The sequence below is a fragment of the Culex quinquefasciatus genome, chromosome 1, assembly GCF_015732765.1.
Source record: "Culex quinquefasciatus strain JHB chromosome 1, VPISU_Cqui_1.0_pri_paternal, whole genome shotgun sequence".
Taxonomy (NCBI): domain Eukaryota; kingdom Metazoa; phylum Arthropoda; class Insecta; order Diptera; family Culicidae; genus Culex; species Culex quinquefasciatus.
The window spans coordinates 76,303,548-76,323,684 of NC_051861.1; the positions used below are offsets into that span (position 1 = coordinate 76,303,548).

The 20,137-nt window shown below is 42.3% G+C and overlaps 2 protein-coding genes across 3 annotated transcripts in view; one reads left to right on the forward strand and one right to left on the reverse strand.

Moving 5' to 3' along the window:
* Window positions 1-10,816, reverse strand: part of LOC6044984 (zinc finger protein 423) — a 29,840-nt gene extending 19,024 nt beyond the window's left edge. Inside the window, exons 1-5 of the mRNA XM_038265340.1 lie at window positions 10,683-10,816; window positions 10,479-10,595; window positions 8,910-10,363; window positions 8,657-8,837; window positions 8,404-8,598 (exon numbers count right to left, since the gene is read on the reverse strand). Coding sequence (XP_038121268.1) covers window positions 8,404-8,598; window positions 8,657-8,837; window positions 8,910-10,363; window positions 10,479-10,595 — 1,947 coding nt within the window. The 5' untranslated portion in view covers window positions 10,683-10,816. The remainder of the gene's footprint in view (window positions 1-8,403; window positions 8,599-8,656; window positions 8,838-8,909; window positions 10,364-10,478; window positions 10,596-10,682) is intronic.
* Window positions 10,817-13,963: 3,147 nt separating this feature from the next.
* Window positions 13,964-20,137, forward strand: part of LOC6044985 (transcription factor grauzone) — a 28,846-nt gene continuing 22,672 nt past the window's right edge. The window contains exons 1-3 of one of the 2 annotated variants that reach the window (XR_005277580.1): window positions 13,964-14,212; window positions 14,286-15,665; window positions 15,729-16,142. Coding sequence is in view for 1 of the 2 variants with exons in the window: in XM_001862374.2 (XP_001862409.2) it covers window positions 14,087-14,212; window positions 14,286-15,665; window positions 15,729-16,088 (1,866 nt within the window). In the remaining variant the exon portion in view is untranslated. Of the gene's footprint in view, window positions 14,213-14,285; window positions 15,666-15,728; window positions 16,226-20,137 lie in introns of those variants that run through there. The other variant, XM_001862374.2, reaches the window with a different exon arrangement.

Below are 20,137 nucleotides of genomic sequence, written 5' to 3' on the forward strand. Positions count from 1 at the left end.
CATCGAAAAATGAAGTTGAAAATTTTTTGCGACCAATAATTCCATTTTTTGAAAAAATCAGCATTGATTCAAAAATTCATATATGGGTCAAAGATTTTTTGCACAACCTGCAAAGTTCTGAAAAGTTGGCATTTGATCTCCTCTAAAACATATAAAAAAATAAAAAATGAAAAAATGAAAATAGTGTTTTTTTGCAAATCAAGTTTTAGAGACAATAAGTTAAATAAAAAATCACGATTTGCTGAAGACACTAAATCGATCGAAATTCCTTCAAAAGATACAGATTTTTGAATTTTCATACATCATTTTTGTATGGACAGCTGCCAAATTTGTATGGAAAATTATATGGACAAACTAATGATGCAAAATGGCTTCTTTGGGCATACCGAAGGCACCAAAAAAGTTTCAGCCGGATTAAAAAATACAAAAAAAATCGAATGACCGAAAACTCAGAGAATTGCTCAACTGTCAGTATTTCAAACCCCGAGATGGAAGATTTCTTGGTGCTAAATAAGTTAATGGCTCAGTCCATAAAAAGGGTCATTAAGACTGCTTAATTAATATGTAATACTTATTTTTTAATCATGATTACATTTTTTTTACTTCAGTTAAATTTAAACATTTCATATACATTTCCAAAAATGTTTATTGAATATTTTTATATTTACTAATTTTTTTCATATTGTAACGTGTGAAATTGTTTTAAATTAGAAAGATTCATGAAAATAAACAATAATATAAAATTAAAAAAAAAAACATAAGTTAAAAATAACCCTTGATTTTGAGAAGTATACAATCACGGTTTATTTTCAATTAACGGGCCATTTTACATGATCATTCAAAATTGGTCCGCGGGCCACAAAAAATCACTTCGCGGGCCACGTTTAGCCCGCGGGCCATACTTTGGTCACCCCTGGTGTAGGGACACTTCGCATAGACGCCCTTGCTTCCATCACGTCACTAAGGGTGTGTGGAGTGACGAGAAAATAATAAAGCAATTTCATTTGAAAAGAGCCTAAACCGAAAAAAGTTTTTTTTTTAACTGAATCAGGTGGGATTCGAACTCACACCTCTGGAATGATGGTCAATGACTCTAACCAGTCGGCCATCTGAAGGTTATAAAACATGTTGTATTCTTCTAATATTAAATACGCTCTGATCCCTGATTTGCCTGAAGGGATTGGGAGTCTTAAGATAGATCAAGGATCCGTCTGGTGCTTGCTTCTATGTTAAGGCGGGGCCGGACAATGCCCAACAACCTCGGAATTGGGCCGCTAGGATCTCTGCCATTCTGAAATGGGTCGTTGGAAGCAGCGCGAGGGCTATCACCACATAATACCCGGGACTGAGATAAGTTGTATCAGCATTCGGCATATATACAAAGTCTGATACAAATTATACTTTCCCATAATTTCACTACCGGTTAGCGGGTATTGGATTGGACCACACACACACACAAACCGAAAAAAAGTTTTTCGATCGGTCTCAAAATTTTCTGGGGATTCCTTAGCCGAAATAATTAGACCCATATTTTTTTTTTGTTTGGCCATTAGGGTGACCTACGCCGTGTTAGGGTGGTCCGAAGAACTGCCATTTTTGTAAATTCTCGCAAAAACTAAATCAAATAAAAAAATCAAATAATTCGCTCTACCGCATTGCCTTGACGTTCTCAATTGCGAGATTCCTACTCAAAACTAGGTGTCCGAAGGCTTGATTGTTTGCAATTGCAAACCTAGAACTTTTCAGCATTGGTGTTGAAAGATATTGATTGTTGCAATTCCGTCGTAAAAACAACTTACTTTTCCTGTCATTCTCGAACGACGAAATAGCCTACTTTTCTGTACCAAAAAGTCAAAGTAGTTATGTCACAGACATAACCGGAATGGCGTAGACTACGTAAAGATTTGAGATGTGGACATAGAGTTTTCCATATCTTAATTTTGAAGAATTAGCTAGATCAGTGTTTCTCAACCGGTGAGGAATTCCCCCCTGGGGGGGAATTTGGCCGTTCTTGGGGGGGAATGACGATGTAATAGAAAACCAATGATGCGTTTTTGTAAAAAATATAAATCTTTGGTTGTATTTCAATAACCTGTGAAGTTCACAATATATTTTAAATATATGGGAATTTCTGTGATAAAATACAACAGCAATTTTTATTTTATTTTATCTTTGCAGATGTTTCAAAAATATAGCTAACAATACCTAAAATTCAAAAAAGTTTACTCCTTCAAATTGTTCTGAATAATACCATAATTTTTTTTTATATTTGCATTCTCTCAAACATGAGCAATTTTTGAAGAATGGAATTTCATAAATAATTTTATAAATAATAACATTATTTTAAACATGAGCATATTTGGTTATCAATTTCAAAAATTAGCTTTACTAATATTTTTTTTAAATAAATTCAAGCTAAATTTCATTTCCTTTCAAAATGAGAATGTTTTGAAAATATTTTTATTTTATGTCAATTTTGCTTTGGTTTGGTTAAGTTTAGTTTTTTCAACTGGGAAGCTTTTTATAAAATATATTTGTGAAGTTTTGCGTTGATTCGTTTTTTCGAACATTATTCAAATTAATTCCTGGGAGTTTTTGCATCGTTTTGGGCAAAATTCCATTACTTTGAAAAATAATCGAGCATCAAATATTAGTTTTTGTAAAATTATATGAAGTCTATTTTGTCTTTTTCTTTAAATAAAATATAAGTCATGATTTCTGTCTGTGATTGATAAAAACTGAAACTGTTAGTGTTTATAATATTGCAACATACAGGAACATTTATAAAAAGATTATAATAAAAAGATTTTTCGGGAGCTTTTGCATTCCATTAAATATGAACAGATAATCAAAATGCATTTTAAAAATGCTGCAAGTATGTGTAAATTGTTGCGAGTGAAGAAAAAATGAAATGTTGTGAAAAATTTAAAGTTTATGCAAACATTAATACCAAAATTATGACATTTGTGCAATTAGTTGGGGGGGAATGATGTTCCTGAAATTCAGCCAAGGGGGGAATGGATCAATAAAGGTTGAGAACCACTGAGCTAGATACTCGAAATAAATTAACGGAATAAGATCGTAAATGGGAGATGGACCCCCCAACAAGACAGAACTTACACACTCCAGTCAACTCAATCGGACCGCAACTGCCATGTAACCATACTTTGAATGTGTTGGTAAATCTTTTACTAGAAAGCCTTATTTAAACAATGGAAACATCGAATGGAGGAGAGAAGAACGTAAAACGATTTTTTCGCGAACCAAACGAAAGTTTGGTAGCATAATGTGGGGGAGAAAGAGGGGTTGGGGGGGAGCAGCCTCAGAAAGCTGTGCAATCCGTCACCCCGAAGACCAACACTAGTTCCTGAAAGGCATTTCACCGACTCATCACGGGTGGGACGAGAGGCGGGGAGTGAGGCCACCCAGAAGAGTTGGGAAATCCTCACCCACCACCAAGAAAGATCCAAACGGTCCGGCCATCGAGAGGCAACTGGCTGACGGTGACGACGAGAAGGCGATGCGCGCTTCTTTTGCAGTTCTGGTCCCTCTCTCTCCTACTGCTGCTACTCTGGTCTCTCTCCTGCTGCTGCTGCTCTGGGCTGAGCTTTCCTGCTGCTGCTGCCGGTCCGACGTATGAGACGTGAAAGATGGTCTGAAATCTGGCTCAGTTTCTTATATATGTTTTCGGCCCGCTACTTCCCCTCCTTTTTCGCGACCGGTACCGGTCGCGCTGCGTCCGTGAGTGGGAAGTGCTCATTTTGCTTGCAAAATCTCTGCATTTTGAAAACATTTTAAAACATTGAGTTGTTTCAATAGTAAAACTATTTTGCCAACATTGAAAATTTAATAGCAAATTGCTGAATAATTTTCGAATCGAATGGAACTAAAATCGTGCCGATTCGATTTGAGGGAAGGAAGATATAAGCGATTGACGGATGACGCAATATTCCAGGGCCTTCGGTCCGGGTTTTTTGGAATGGCACCCCAGTACCTTCGACAAAGACGTAAGTCTACGTCAAAATAGCAGAATCGAATAGCAACACTTTTCAAAATAAATGCTGAAAAGTTCTACTTTTCAGCACTGAAATTGGTGCTGAAAAGTTAAACTTTTCAGCACTTGTTCCGAAAAGTAACACTCTTCAAAAAAAAATTTGATTTAAACGATTTATTGACAAAATACATGAAAATTTGACATAAAATAACACCAGACTGGTGGCAAGCTTGTCAAAAAGTGAACCTCACTTTTCACAGTCCATATAGGGTGAATGCTCCATAAACTGGTTGCACAAAATAGGGTATACAGGCCATTTATAAGTAAATTTGAAAATAAGTTTATTTAATATTTAGGTTTGTAATTTGAAATTGTTATTTATTGTCTAGTTATTTTTTTTTTGTTAAGACCGAGCCATGCGGTAAGGCTTCCGCCTCGCAAATGGGAGTTCAGAACCCGGTGCGGACCAACATAGCTGGTGATCGTTTTCCTTCTGGATACGATTTCTAAGTAAAGGAAAGGTAGTTTATCGTCACAAGCTGTACATTATCTTCTTGGAATATTGACATTTAACCTCATTTAACACTAAAATATGTTAATAAAGTTAACATAAAAAAATGTGAACGATTGATTTCGTCCTCAAAGGCTGGATAATATTTTATTTTTTCTAGTTATTTATTCTTCGACCAAACATATTCAAAATTATTCATCAAAAACACAATTTGAAATATTTTTTCACAAAAAAAAAACTTTTTTTCAATTGCACATTTGCTGGCTCTTTTACCCTATATTTAGCGTCAGAGGGGTAAAGCGACCAAATAGCGGGGTCCACGGTCCAACCAATGTGAGTATCGCGGCCCATACATACAATTTGACAATCTTGCCATCAGGCTGAATAACACTCAATGGGTGTTTTCGGAATTCGCAATTCGCAATTCGCAATTTTCAGTGTAAGAACGGGCCTTGACCGATCTTATGCACTAGGTTCCCGACGAACACGCACTGCCCTTACACCTACATCTCACCCTTGCTCTGAGTCAGTACGAGCAGCACGCTAGAACACGCTTTGAGTGTTCGTGCCAGGCATGCACACCTTCTTTTCCGGTTACGCATTTTAACTCGGCCGGGGGTGGTACATTACGTAGGGTTTGATGTAAGTATAAGCGCCTAACCATTTATAGTGTGCCTATCAACTTTCATTAAAGCAAAAACTGTTTTATTTTAAGTTTGAATTCAAAAACTTATTGTTATTTACTGTGTATTGTTTTCTCCTGAAATCTTCCCTATTGTTGAGTATGTTTATCTGTTGCTATTTCTTTTGTCGCGGTGTTTTGTTACAATTTTTGGTCCTAAGCATGTTATAAAAGTTTACCAAAAATACAATAGTAATATTTGTGTTAATTCTTTAACTATTCCATAAATTGAGTAAGGGCTCAAACCTCACTTGTTTGAAAAAAAGGGTGAAGATTGAAAACAATAGACAGTAAAAGAGAATTTATTTTATAAAAATCAAGTATCAATAGTAAGAGAATGATGAGCGTATTTTGAAGAATAAAAATGAGAAGCTAGATGTAAAATTAGACAAAAGTTAATAAATAGAGATACAAAACAAGCTTAGGTTATAGTAATGATAATTTATAGGACAGATAAAGAATTATTCAAATAAATAAATTCGCAATAAAATTAAAAAAGATTAGGCGAATGATAAATAGACTTGATATTACTAGTACATTAAGGAAAAGTATATTTTTAAGGAAAAAAACAAAACAAAGTTTGTTACAGCAGTATCAATTGATAGAAAAGAGTGGAAAAGCTTTGAGAGATAAGAGAATCAAAAGTTAGTAAAAATAAAATCAAATGTTGGATATTAAATAGAAGAATGAGTGAAGAATTGGGAATCAGAAGAGCAAAATAAAAATAGGAGATAGGTGGTAACTGAGAATGAAGAGAAGAGAAACCCCGTTGTGCGATGTTTCAGGTACATCCACAGCAGTTGACTCAACATACTGCGAATCAAAACAATACCGTCTACAATCACAAATTACTTCCCTTTCCCACATTGTCGCGCCCCTTTCTTTTAGCCGTCTCGACTCTGACCCGCGGTGGTCAAAGGTTTACGATCCGTTTCCACAGGCCACCAGCTAGGTTACACCTTGTCATCATGATGACTAAACCAAGCCAACGTGGAGGTAAGAAAATAGGACACTCGCAAGGAACCAGAGCTATACTGTTCTGATCAAGATAATTCGGATGATCTAACAGAACTACGGATGTAGTTAGTTACGCTCCTTCAAGAATGTTCCTTACGTGGACGTCAACCGAAGAGCACGCAACAAGGTCAGTGCCATTGCATGCTCTTAGGTATCAATCCTTGGCCTGCAATAACACTCAATGGGTGTTTTCGGAATTGGAAAAAAATGTTGTATGGAACTCGTTGCAAAACTTGATTTTTTCAGCACTCGTCGTATTTATCCAACTCGGTGAACCTCGTTGGATAAATGTACGACTCGTGCTGAAAAAATCCTCTTTTTGCAACTTGTTGCATAAACTACTATTTCACTGTTATTTTTGGTAGAGAAAAGCAGGCCGTTTCGTCGCTCGAGAATGACAGAAAAGTAGGGGCAGGGGGGGGGGGGGGGCAGAATGGCCCGCCTAAGTAAAATGCGCGACAAACCATAGAAAAACATGAAAACTTATGAATTCAGTGTAGTAGGCTTATGCTTTGGGATGTTACCTTCAATGTTATATACTTGGTTGATGAAATTTTTCAGCTTAAAACTGTTTTTGAGCCACTTTAAAAAAAAATTTTTTTGAATTTTTTTCAAGGTGCGGGGCAGAATGGGCCACCTTAGAAAACAAGCCATTTTGTCTAATATAAGGCTACCAACTCTTTCTGAGCAAAAATCCGTACACTTTGCCGATATGCCACCATGGTATAACAAAAACTGTCATTGAATTATTTAGATAAATTAAATTTAATAAATCTTAAAAATATAAAACTGTGTCGTATTTACAGCTAACAAATTTCACAAAATGCTACCAGAGTGCTTATAACTTGCACGTTTAAAAGTATTCATAAAATAAACCGTGATTTGAATCAAATAATTATGTTCTTCAATTTTGTTTTGTTAAACGTTTAAAAGTTTACGAAATGTCAAGATTGTTTTTAAGAAAAATATCGCTCTTAGTTTTCACGAACACTTTTCCAGAGTTTTTTTATTGAAAAGGTCCTATAGCATGTGAAACACAACAGTTTATAGAACCTTTAAAAACTCTAGATTTGTTAAATGTTCAAATGTTTTCACAAGTTTTAGAAAGCTTTTAGAAATGGAATATATTTAGTAAGGAATTTCTAAAAGAACAATTCTAGAGTTTTTTAAAGATCCTATCAACATAAGCAAGACAATAGTTTAAAAACTCTAGAATTATTGATAATCAAGTTTGAATTGAAGAAAACCCCGGAAAACTCTCCCTTTTTAAATCAAACTCACAGAAACCAAAAATTTCTAGTTAACAAAAGCTTCGACCAAATCAAAAAAGCAATTCAATGAATAAAAAGTTGTTAAAATTCCGTACAAATCCGTAATATGCGTAAAATCCCCTACAAAAATTCCGGCCTGTTAAAAATCCGCGAAGAGGTTCGAAAATCCGTATGGTAAGGAAAAAAATCCGTACAGTTGGTAGCCTTAGTCTAATACAAAGTTGAAGGGAGATAAGAAATGACTTAAGGTACCTTTCTAACATAGTTTCCATGAAATAAAAATAAAAATAGTCACTTACCAAAACAAAGATTTTTGAAAATAGTGTTAATATGTTGAAAAAGGACACTATTTTTACAAATAATCATCAAAACAACTAAAAAATCAACTAATGTTTCATTAAACGTGATTTGTGAAGCTACCAGGAGTGAACAGCCCATGTTAAAGGTATAGGAAAAGTGCGTGACAGGGGGGAGGGGGACGTAATATTTGAACAAACCCCTATGCCAAAAACAAAAACGTCGCTCGACATTCGGAAACTACAACTTCATCCAACAACAATTTAAAACTCCGTCGCTCTATTATCGCCTCTACAATCAAGAATTCAAAATCCGAACTTAAACTTTATGTTAAAAAACTATAAAAATGAAAAACTAAAAAAACGCGGAGCAAAAACCCAACACGCTACAGCGCGCGTACGGCATGCTTCGATCTCCAACAAAAACTCGGTAAAAGAAATGCACTGGTAATCGTGGACAGCAACCAAACACGGAAAAGGACAGTGGAACACATGCCAAGAAACAGCATAGGCAGGCACGGGCCATGTTGCTGGTGTACACAAACTAAAAGTAGAACGGAAACCTGGTCTACGTTGAAGTAGCGTTTTAATGGATTCTTTTCACGTTATCTACAGAATTAATGGAAAGCTCAGCCCTGCAGCACGTTCGTCACTTCCGTCGCAGCCGCCGCCGCCGCTCCTTCGCCCCTTTTCCGCATCTTATCCTCGAGCCACTCGCGGGGGTGCATCTTCTTCCGGTGCGACGCTCGGTTCGCGTTCGAGTTGAACGTTTTGTCGCAGAAATCACAAGAGTACAGTACGTCTCCGGTGTGCGTCGCCATGTGCTCCTGCGGAAATATACACCGGAAATGAGGACGTTTGTTCGTGCTCGTGCTTGCGACTCACCTTGAGCGTGAGCTGCGCCTTGAACGTCTTGTCGCACACCGTGCAGCCAAAGTCGCCGCTGCGGTGCTGGGCCTGGTGGTACCGCAGGGCCATCGCGCTTCGGCACTCGTGGCCGCACTGGTCGCACGTTTGGGTGCCCGTGTGGCGCAGGATGTGCCGCCGGAAGCCCCGCTTGGTGACCCTGCCGGTTGTTGGGAAGTGTTTTTGGTCAGTTGGTTGGATTTTTTTCTGTTTGTTTTTGTTGGAATCTTACCAGGCTTTGCACTCTAGACATTGGAGCTTCTCTTCGGGGGGTTTGTTCTTGGCCTGTCCGCTCTCGTCGTGCGCGGCCATGTGCGTCGAGTACGACGTGTAGATATGGTACTCTTTGGCGCAAATGTGGCAAATGTACAGGGAAGTCTTGGTGTGAACGGATTGGTTGTGCTGTCGCAGTATTGATTCGTACGCAAAGTAGCGATCGCACTCCACGCAGTGCCACTTGCGCTCGTTCATTCTCAGGTGGTACTTTTGGTGGATTTTTAGGTGTTTTTCGGTAACGAATTTCTTCGGACACATCGAGCACTGATGAACCGCGTCGTCTTCGCTGGCATGAGCGGTATCTCGGTGAAATTTGAGAGCTCGCAGTTGCCGGAACTGCTTGGAGCAAATTTCGCACTGCAGCTGGCCAGGATCGACGTGGAAGCGGATGTGGTCAACGAGGCTTGGCTTTTGGGAATAGTTGGTATCGCAGCAGAAAACTGTGGCACGCTTAAAGTGCACCGTCGTCGAATGTTTCTGCAACATGTCGAACGACTCGAACTTTTTGGAGCAAGTATCGCACTCTAGGCTGATGTGCTGTGCAATTAGCTCGTTATCTATCTTGCTTTTCTTTAGCTTTGCCTGATAATCTTCAGATTTGTCATCATGCGCTTCTTCAAGAACCGCCTCCAACTTTACATTCCCAACCTTCGCCGGCTCCTCCAACGCGTGAATGCCCCGGTTGTGCTGCCGCAGCGTAGATTCGTACGGAAAATACTTGTCACAGCTCGTGCAGTGCCACTTGCGTTCCTCCAGCTTCCGGTGGTACTTTTCGTGCAGCTTCAGATGCTGCTGCTGGGCAAACTTCTTCGGACAAACGGAACACTGCAGAACCTTTTCCTCCTCGGTGGCATGGGCCGTCGCCCGGTGGCTTTTCCACGCTCGGCGCGTTCTAAACTGCTTTGAACAAACATCGCACTGCAGCCGGTCGGGACTCACGTGGAACAGCACGTGGGCGGTCAGTTTGGACTTTTGCGAGTACCGGTTCCCACAGCAAAATGCATAAGCTCGCTTCCCGTGCTGCCCCAGCGAGTGGCGCCGAAGCTCCTCGAATGTTTCGTATGGCTTTGCGCAGGTTGCACAATCGAATTTGATGTTTTCACTGATAAACTCGGCCACGGCTTGCGTGATGGAACGAGTGTCCTCCTCTCCGGAAGAATCTTGTTCAGTTTCAGAATCCTGCTCCAAACCGTTACTTTCATCTTCAAAGTGTTCGACCTCCTCCGGTTCCTTCTTGAAGAAATCATCCTCATCCTCAACCTGCGGTTCTTGTTTAATCTCTACAAAGTTACTCAAAGTGTCGTGCTTCTTGTCCGTGTGAATTTGCTCAATCTCACAGTAGAAACGATTAAATTCATGAATCTGTCCCCAGCAGCACTGGCAAAGCAAACTGTCCCGATATTCGAACTCCTACAGGGTAGATTGAGTTGGTCCAATTTACTACAAAGCTTCCGGAAATCCCGAAATCCCCGATTGTTTAAAAAGGGCGACCTGCCGAAACAATAACAAAACCCGAAATACTCACACTAAACCAAAAGTGCTTCGAGAGAGCAGTCTGCACTTCCTGCCGGTTTCCCACGGAAACGGCCTGGTCCAGGCCCGGAACTTGCTTAGTGCAGGTTAGACAAGCAGGTTCCGTCATCTGTTATCGAAGGAGGATTTTAAACCGGTGAAAATGGCGTCAAAGTTAGAATTTGTTGTAAAAGATATCATTTCAAGAAAAAAATACCTCTTAATAAATATTTATTGAACACTTTTAACGGTAGCCGAAGTTCTTTTCTGCATTTATAATCACTTAAATTTTAAGATCGATGCAAAAATCGAAAATAGACCAACATTTTTGCCTGCTTGTTTACGTCTGTCAGATTGTGCACGTTTGATGGAAGTTGTGAAGCATCCAGTCTACCCAAAATTGAGTGTTGTTGTTTGTTCGTTTATTTGAGCAATTTAACCTTCTTGGTCATTCGCTGCCTGACAAAATTGAGGAATCCTTCATAAATTTTATTCAACCAGCAGATAATCCAACAAAATTGGAGCAAGCGTGATCAAAATACACAAAACTTATTTTTCTGTTTGACGTGCATGAGCTAAATTCAGAACAAATTTTTGACTAACCTTACTCAACCGTGCAAGTGTTCGTTTCGTTAAACGATCTGCTGGCCAAGCTGTCACATTTGCGCGCCAACTTCGTTCATAACTGTTTACATCTTCGTTGCGGTAAGTTGATAGAAACGTGGAAGCTCTTTTTTTTAAACTATAGTTAAATGAAACATCATTAGAACAATGACGCCGCCACCAGCGAAGCGACTCCGCGACACCAGTCCGGCGAGGGGCTCGCGGGAAGCTCCAGAAGGTTCGGCCTGTCTGTTCTGCGAACACTATAGGCAGATAATAGAACATCAAAAGAAGGTCTGTGAGGAAATGTGGGAGATTATACGTAACCATCAACATCAAAACGCTGCTAAACAGACACTTATTCGGCACCTAAAAGAGCAGTGCCGGAACGACTTAACGACCTCGATACGCCGGAACGAACCGCATCAGGAGCCGGATGAGAATGCGCCTGCGTCGAACACGACCTCGAGCAAAGCTCCGCCGACAACGGCGGTCGCAAGTTCGGCCTCGGAAGGCCGGAACGAACCGCATCAGGAGACCGGGGAGAATGAGCCGGATACGGCAGGGTCGTCGAATGCGTCTGCGCCGAACGCGACCTTGAACAAAGCTCCGCCGACAACGGTGGCGAAGGTAGTCGTCGCAAGTTCGGCCTCGACCTCAAAGCTCCGCCGACAACAGCGGTCGCAAGTTCCGCCTCGAAAGGCCGGAACGAACCGCATCAGGAGACCGGGGATAATGAGCCAGATACGGCAGGGTCGTCGAATGCGTCTGCGCCGAACGCGACCTTGAGCAAAGCTCCGCCGACAACGGTGGCGAAGGTAGTCGCAAGTTCGGCCTCGGAACGCCAGAACGAACCGCATCAGGAGCCGGATGAGAATGTTTCTGCGTCGAACGCGACCTCGAGCAAAGCTCCGCCAACAACGGCGGTCGCAAGTTCGGCCTCGAAAGGCCGGAAGGAACCGTATCAGGAGCCGGATGAGAACGCGCTGGATACGGCAGGGACGTCGAAAGCGAACAAAGCTCTGCCGACAACGGCGGCGAAGGTAGTCGCAAGTTCGGCCTTGAAACGCCGGAACGAAACGCATCAGGAGAACGCGCTGGATACGGCAGGGACGTTGAGTGTGGGCGCAAGTTTGGCCAAGAAGTCTACGCCAACCTCGAGCAATGTCCCACCGATGGCTTCGACAACGGCGGCGAAGGCGGTTGCTAGTGCGACCAAGTCGGCCACAGTCGCAGTCAAGAAGGTCAATTATCGGCCAATGGTTGAAATTGTGAACTGGAAAGAGTGGCTCCACAAGACGCGGCGAGCAACGATGAAGGTACATATCCGTAAGATTTGGTTTTAAAATTATTAAATGTTTACTTTTTACTATCAATTACAGGTTGAAAACCCAGATGGCAACACGTCACATGTTGGACTGATGGGAGCGTCGAAGGCGGGCTCATATTCGGCCAAGTCAACTGTTCCGACAACGGCGGCGACCAGCTTGTCGCAAGCAGCGGCCAGTTCGTCGAGCCGAAGGCAAATCACCGCGATGGCGGAACCGTCGCCAAGTACGGCCAAGCGTCACAGGTCGAGCGAGAGCGATGTCGCGCCGATGGCTTCGGCAACGGCGGCGAAAGCGGTTGCAAGTTCGGCCTCGAAACGCCGGAGCGAACCGCATCGGCAGCAAGGTGGCAAGGCACCGGACACGGCGGAGTCCTCGAAAGTGGGCGCATGTTTGGCCAAGGAGTCTACGCCAAAGGCGACCTCGAGCGATGTCCCGCCGATAGCTTCGACGAAGGTGACGCGTCGGTACCGGTCGCAATCTGTAAGTACATGTTTCAACACTTCTGAAACACTACTAAACTTCCAAGAGTTGTTTACAGGTCGACAACGCGCACGCTCAATGCTTCTTTGAACCCAGGCCGGATCTTTTTGCAGCGGTTGATGTCAAGGTAGGTCCACACGAAACTATTAAATGTAGTCTGTTAACGCATTTTGTTGCACCTATTTTAGGTCCACGCCTTGAAGCTTCTCCTCGGCAGGGCAATGTGTAGCGATCTGAAAAACAACACTGCCGTTTTAGACGACCTTCTGCCTCGAATAGTTTTCGTGCTCGAGAGCAAGTTTGGGTATGAAGTCTCAGATTGATTCGGCTAAATCAGAAATGGTAAAAGAATGACAACTTTCAGGACACATCCACATCACCGTGACATTGCCGCTTTCGTGGAAAGGTTGGAACACGAGTTCCCGCATGTAAAGCATCACGGGCTTTACAGCTACAACAGAAACCATCGAAGGAGGCTCGGTGTTCTGTTCCAGAAGCCGAAGAGGGAGATGCGGAGGTATCGACCGGCACCGCGTGAGCTGATCGAAGCTCTAACTGGAGCTAAGGCCTGAAGAATGGAAGCTGCTGCCGTTGGCGAGACCCCTCATCATGATCGCTGTGTGAATTTTCTTAAATATTGACATTCATGAATTATTAAACTCATTCGCATTCATTCTCTAGAATGCTCTACATTTAATTAAATTTGAAGAATTTCTGCTCCAAAATGAATCATCAAGTGTCGGTTGTTGCCTTATTGAAGCCACTTAAGGATTTTTCAATCTAAATCAAATGCGCCTTCCTGTTTGACAACCAGCAATGAATGATGATTTTCATAACTTTACAAGCAAGAGGAACAGCAACTGCACAGAAAGTTTAACTCCATGTTGCACACACTCTCACATTTAATTTCTCGATACAGTCAAATAGCCTAAATCAGAGTGTAATCAACTTAAATTCAAGAGGAAAACAGTGGATTCGAATCATGGCTACAAAATTATTCGATTCAGATGAGCGTGCAACTACGCAACGTTTCTCAAGGCAAGCAAACGTCTAAATTTGTTGACGCTTGTTTTCTGCTGCGCCCCCCAAAACGTCAAATCATATTTCCATCTTCTTTTTTCAAGTTTAGAAACAACTCGCGAGTCAAGTCAAAATTTTCGCAGTCTGTTAATCCGCCGGCGGATTCCGCCGTTTCTCCCACCCCTAAATGGCGTCGTCCCAGGTCGAGCCGTGCCTGACGTGCTTCCGCAAGACGGACAATTATCTGCGCATCGCGGACGAAACCAACGCCGACGACGTCGAACGGATCGTGACCACCCACTTTTGGTTTTCGGTGAGTTTTTCTTGTTTTTTTTTTGACGTTGCGTCTGATGTTTAATTTTCGGGGGGTTTGTTCCGACCGCCAGGATGCCGAATGTGCGAGCAGTGTGCTGTGCACCAGCTGCTGGGAGAAGATTGACGATTTTCACAAGTTTTACTGCGAGGTGAAGCGGTCCCACTCGGAGCTGGCGGTGGAGGTAGAGATTAAGGTTGAGCCGTTGGATGTTCCGGTGAAGGTGAAGCGCGAGAAGGTTGCGGACGGGTCGAGCGATGAGGACGATGAGAGCGAGGACGATGATGAGGATTACGATGGGGACCGGGACGTGAAGGAACCGTTTGATGATATTAAGGATGAGCCGGAAGTGGACTCTGATTTGAAGGAGGATGAAGAGGAGGAGGAGAGAGAAGTTGAGGAACCGGTAAAAAAGAAGCGTGGCCGAAAGAGGAAGTTACCTTTGCCTAAGCCGGAGCCGGTGCATGATGATGAGCAAGAGCAAAATGAATCGGATGAGGACTCTGACTGGGATCCGGCGAGGAATGATGACTCTTCCGATGAGGCACCGAAAAGAACGAGAGCACTGAAAGTGGTCAAGAAACCGAGGAAGAAGTATGCTCCTAGGAAACCTAAAGATCCTTCTGAGGTAAAGGTTCCCAAGGAGCGGAAAAAGAGAGATATTGCCAAGGAAGACGAGTTCATCCGAAGATATTGTCCAATCTTTTGTGACAAGTGCAATTTCAGCTGTGATACTTTTGCCGAGCTGAAAGACCACACGACCATGCTGCACAATTGCAATCCGCTGGTCGTCTGCTGTGAGCACAAGTTCTACAAGCGGTCCTTCCTCTACCAGCACGCGCAATATCACGAAAATCCCGACAAGTTCAAGTGTCAAACATGTTCCAAGATATTCCACAGCGGGTTAGCGCTTAAACTTCACCTCGATTACACGCACGTCCCGGAGGAGGACCGGATCCACAAGTGCGACGAATGTGGGGCCACCTTTGCCAAGGCCTATCACCTGACATCGCACAGACTGAAACACGTCTCGATTGCTCAAAAGCGCTTCTACTGCGAACAGTGCGACATTGCTTTCCGAACGAACCAATCGTATAAAACGCATCAGCACTCGAAACACGGAGCAGCGGCCAAGTACGTGTGCGATATTTGCGCCCGTGGATTCCGCCAACGGTCCGACCTCGTCACGCACCAGCTCTCGCACAGCGCCGAAGGCCTCGAGCAGCTTAAAATCCAGTGCGAGCATTGTCTCAAGTGGATGAAAAACAAAAAGTCCATCTGGACTCACCGACGTATTTGCCAGAGCTCGGGACCGGTCGCTTGCGATATTTGTGGCAAAATGGCCCCCAACCCGGAGCAGCTGAAAAGTCACAAAAAGTTTATGCACCAGGATCAGCGCGTGCACCAGTGCCAGTATTGCGAGAAGGCGTTCAAGCGGCCAATCGACCTCAAGGTAAGTTAGATTCAATTTCATAACTCCCACAAAAATGTTCATTCCCCCCATGCGTCCCAAAAGGAACACGAAACCATCCACACCGGCGAGGTTCTGTACACGTGCAACTTCTGTCCCAAAACGTTCAACTCCAACTCGAACCTGTACTCGCACCGGCGGAAGATGCACCCGATCGAGTACGCCGAGTGGAAGCTGGCCCTGCAGCTCAAGAAGCAACCGGCGGCGGAGACAGCGGCGATTGCGTCAGCGGCCGCAGCTGTTGCCAACTCAATGGGCGTCGGCGGCGGCGCCGAGTTGCCACCGTTCAATCCGGCCCTGATACCGACGATGGCCGCCGCATCGCAGCTTCACCCTGCGCCGCCAGCGTCGCTGCTTCCAGCGCCACCGCCACCGGAACAGCAAGGAGCAGGTGGGTTTATGTAGGCGGACATCTCATCAAAAACGACGATCTGGAGTAGCAACCGCGCTAACCATTCCGTAAGTATGACTACTTTTTTGATTTTTGAATAATTGTGTCGAATGCGTCTCTAGTTGTAACAAGGTCTATTTATAATGGTGAACTGCGAATGTTTGAACTTGGCTAAGACACTCCGAAGGCATTGTAGGCGTTTAAAGTTTTGAAGCCAGCGTTCATCGTGCTCTTCCCCGTGTTCCTTGTTTTCCGACCTACCGGAATACGGAATCTCACGTGACCCAGCACAAGAACTGCTTGCAGTTCAGTCTTGGAACTAGTGATAAATAACTCGATAGGAAGTGAGCAAACAGGATTCTATCAAAAGTTTTACAAAATAAGTTGTTGAGATATGAATATCAGCAAATTGAATGGAGTCAGGAGCAAGTGCTTAACCTGTCAAACATATGAGAATCACTCCAAATTTCTCGACTCACGGTCGAGATTTCTCGATAGTAAGATTTCGAAGTACCATCGACAAATCCTCGATCTATCATCCACAAATTGCACCTTAATTTGCAGAAATTACGATCGAATTTTTCTAGCGAGAAATCTTGAATTTACGATAGAGATTTGTACATGATAGCAATTTCAATTTTTCCTTGGGCATGAGTAAGGACCTCGACGCCGTTAGCAATGTTGGCTTTAGAATAAAATTTCGTGATAATATCACTTCCCCCCAGCCAACATTTTTGCCATGCGAAGCGGGCCTCGACGCTGTGTCTAGGTTTAATTCCTAGCTAGGAGCCATCAGTGTCTTAAGAGGTGGTCCCAAGGCCGAGTAGGAGTTCATGAAGCAAATTAGTCGTCTCTCACCCCTTTTAAATTGAAAATGAACTCTGAAACCAGCGCTTACTCACAACAGAAACAGAGGCCTCTTCTAGGCATTGTAGGATAGAATAGATTTTGAAATTTATTTAAAAAAAAAATATTATTACGTAGCATTTTGATATGTCAAAATTTCCATAGAGTCTCGGTCAATCAATAGTGCGATGATATCGGACAAAATTCGTTAATCTGTTGAACTAACGGTTTTCGGATTATGGTTGTATCGACCATTGTTGCGAATCGAGGGTCTACTGGAGCCTTGACGATCAAATGGAGCCTAACATTTCAAAAGGGCGCATGGGTTTTGTGAACAGGAGTGTATCTCCTTCACTCAACAGTTTACATAAGGTATAATAGAGATGCACTCTTGTTTGCAAAGCTCTATGCCCTAATGAAATGAATGGCATGAAATAGTCGTCTTAATTACTAGTGTTCAACTTATGGACTGTTCATTTATGTTTATTGGTTTTTGGAAGCGGCAAGACTGGTTTAAAAACAAGATCCTTTACCTTATTTGGCGTTATAATAAAACATTCGGGGATTTGAGATTAAATTTACTTTCAGACAGTTTAGTTTAGGTTGTTGATTAAAGTTAGATAGTTTTCCGTAGATGAATAATTGGACTTAAATGATTAGTTGATTTGAACGAAGTGTAACATTTCATTGGCAGATCTGTTTCTAGTTGTAATGTACGACAAGACTATTGACGGACGTGACAGGTCGGCAGTTAGTTTTCATCTTTTTTTCTCTAGTATTTTTTATTTCCTTTAAATTTGGAATACATCATAGGTTTCTTTTGTATAGATCTCCGATTAGTTACATTTTCTTATTTAATTAACTAACAATTTAATTTATTCCGGGCCTTCTTACTTTGAATCACAATTTCAGATTTTCTTTATTCAGTGTTAAACTTAGATTACCGTAACTGCTCAAATCATCCAAGTTCTTACTACTCACATCAACACTAATTTTCTTTCACCTCCCCCCTCCCGATCCCCTATATCTTCCGGTGGTGTTCATTTGGTATGCAATACTAGTTCGGCCACTACCCTTTTTTCCACAAGAAACCGGACTTGGACTGACTTGAGGCCGCGTCCCCCACCTTGCTCCGTAAAACGAAAACGAAAACGATAGCAATTTCAATTGCTATCTAAAAATATAAGTTTTTTTTTTTAAATTGGGACCATCCACAAACCACGTGGACACTTTTTTTTCGAAATCTTAGACCCTGGTGGCCTGTGGATACGGCTCGTAAACCTTTGACCACCGCGGGACAGAGTCGAGACGGCTAGAAGAAAGGGTCGCGTCAGTGTGGGAAAGGGAAGTAATTTGTGATTGTAGACGGTATTGTTTTGATTCGCAGTATGTTGAGTCGAGTCATCTGCTGTGGATGTACCTGAAACATCGCACAACGGGGTTTCTCTTCTCTTCATTCTCAGCTACCACCTATCTCCTATTTTTTGTTTGCTCTACTGATTCTCACTTCTTCACTGGTTCTTCTATTTATTATCCATCATTTGATTTTACTAACTATTGATTCTCTTATCTCTCAAAGCTTTTCCACTCTTTTTTACCAATTGATACTGCTGTAACAAACTTTGTTTTTTTTTCCTTAAAAATATACTTTTCTTTAATATACTAGTTATATTAAGTCTATTTATCATTTGTCAAATCTTTTTTTATTTTATTGCGAATTTATTTATTTGAATAATTCTTTATCTGTCCTATAAATTGGTTGTTTTTTTATCTCTATGTATGACTTATTGTCTAATTTTACATCTACTACATCCAGCTTCTCATTTTTATTCTTTAAAATACAATCATCATTCTCATACCATCCATTCTTGATTTTTTTTTATAAAATATATTCTCTTTTACTGTCTATTGCAGGCCTGCCCAACGTCCGGCCCGCGGGCCGGATCCGGCCCTTGAAGCCATTTCATTCGCCCCGCGATGGCTTTTCAAAATAATTCTATGACCGGCCCTTATGGCTGTTCATAAAATATTAAATAAAAAAGGTCCAGGTGGTTATGTTCTACATGACCAATATGACAAAGAACTTTGTACAAAACTCTTAAAAGTAAATCGTCCTGTCAAAATGGCCATTTTCATTACCAGTATCAATAACCATAAATTTTGACACCCATATTGCTCAAATCTGTATGGTTCCGTAAATGTCCTCCCGGGAGAACCTTCCCTCAGGGCAATGGCCAATCCGGGTGTGGCCAATCCTGTCAAAATGGCCATTTTCATTACCAGTAATAAAAACCATGAATTTTGATACCCATATTGCCCAAATCTGTATGGTTCCGTAAATGTCCTCCCGGGAGAACCTTCCTCAGGGCAATGGCCACTCCGGGTGTGGCCAATCCTGTCAAAATGGCCATTTTCATTACCAGTATCAAAACCATGAATTTTGATACCCATATTGCTCAAATCTGTATGGTTCCGTAAATGTCCTCCCGGGAGAACCTTCCTCAGGGCAATGGCCACTCCGGGTGGCCAATCCTGTCAAAATGGCCATTTTCATTACCAGTATCAAAAACCATGAATTTTGATACCCATATTGCTCAAATCTGTATGGTTCCGTAAATTTCTCATGAGAACCTTCCTTCAGGGCAATGGCCACTCCGGGTGTAAATCCCTGTCAAAATGGCCATTTTCATTACCAGTATCAAAACCCATAAATTTTGATACCCATATTGCTCAAATCTGTATGGTTCCGTAAATGTCCTTCCGGGAGAACCTTCCCTCAGGGCAATGGCCAATCCGGTTGTGGCCAATCCTGCCAAATGGCCATTTTCATTACCAGTATCAAAACCATGAATTTTGATACCCATATTGCCCAAATCTGTATGGTTCCGTAAATGTCCTCCCGGGAGAACCTTCCTCAGGGCAATGGCCACTCCGGGTGTGGCCAATCCTGTCAAAATGGCCATTTTCATTACCAGTATCAAAACCATGAATTTTGATACCCATATTGCTCAAATCTGTATGGTTCCGTAAATGTCCTCCCGGGAGAACCTTCCCTCAGGGCAATGGCCACTCCGGGTGTGGCCAATCCTGTCAAAATGGCCATTTTCATTACCAGTATCAAAACCCATAAATTTTGATACCCATATTGCCCAAATCTGTATGGTTCCGTAAATGTCCTTCCGGGAGAACCTTCCCTCAGGGTAATGGCCACTCCGGG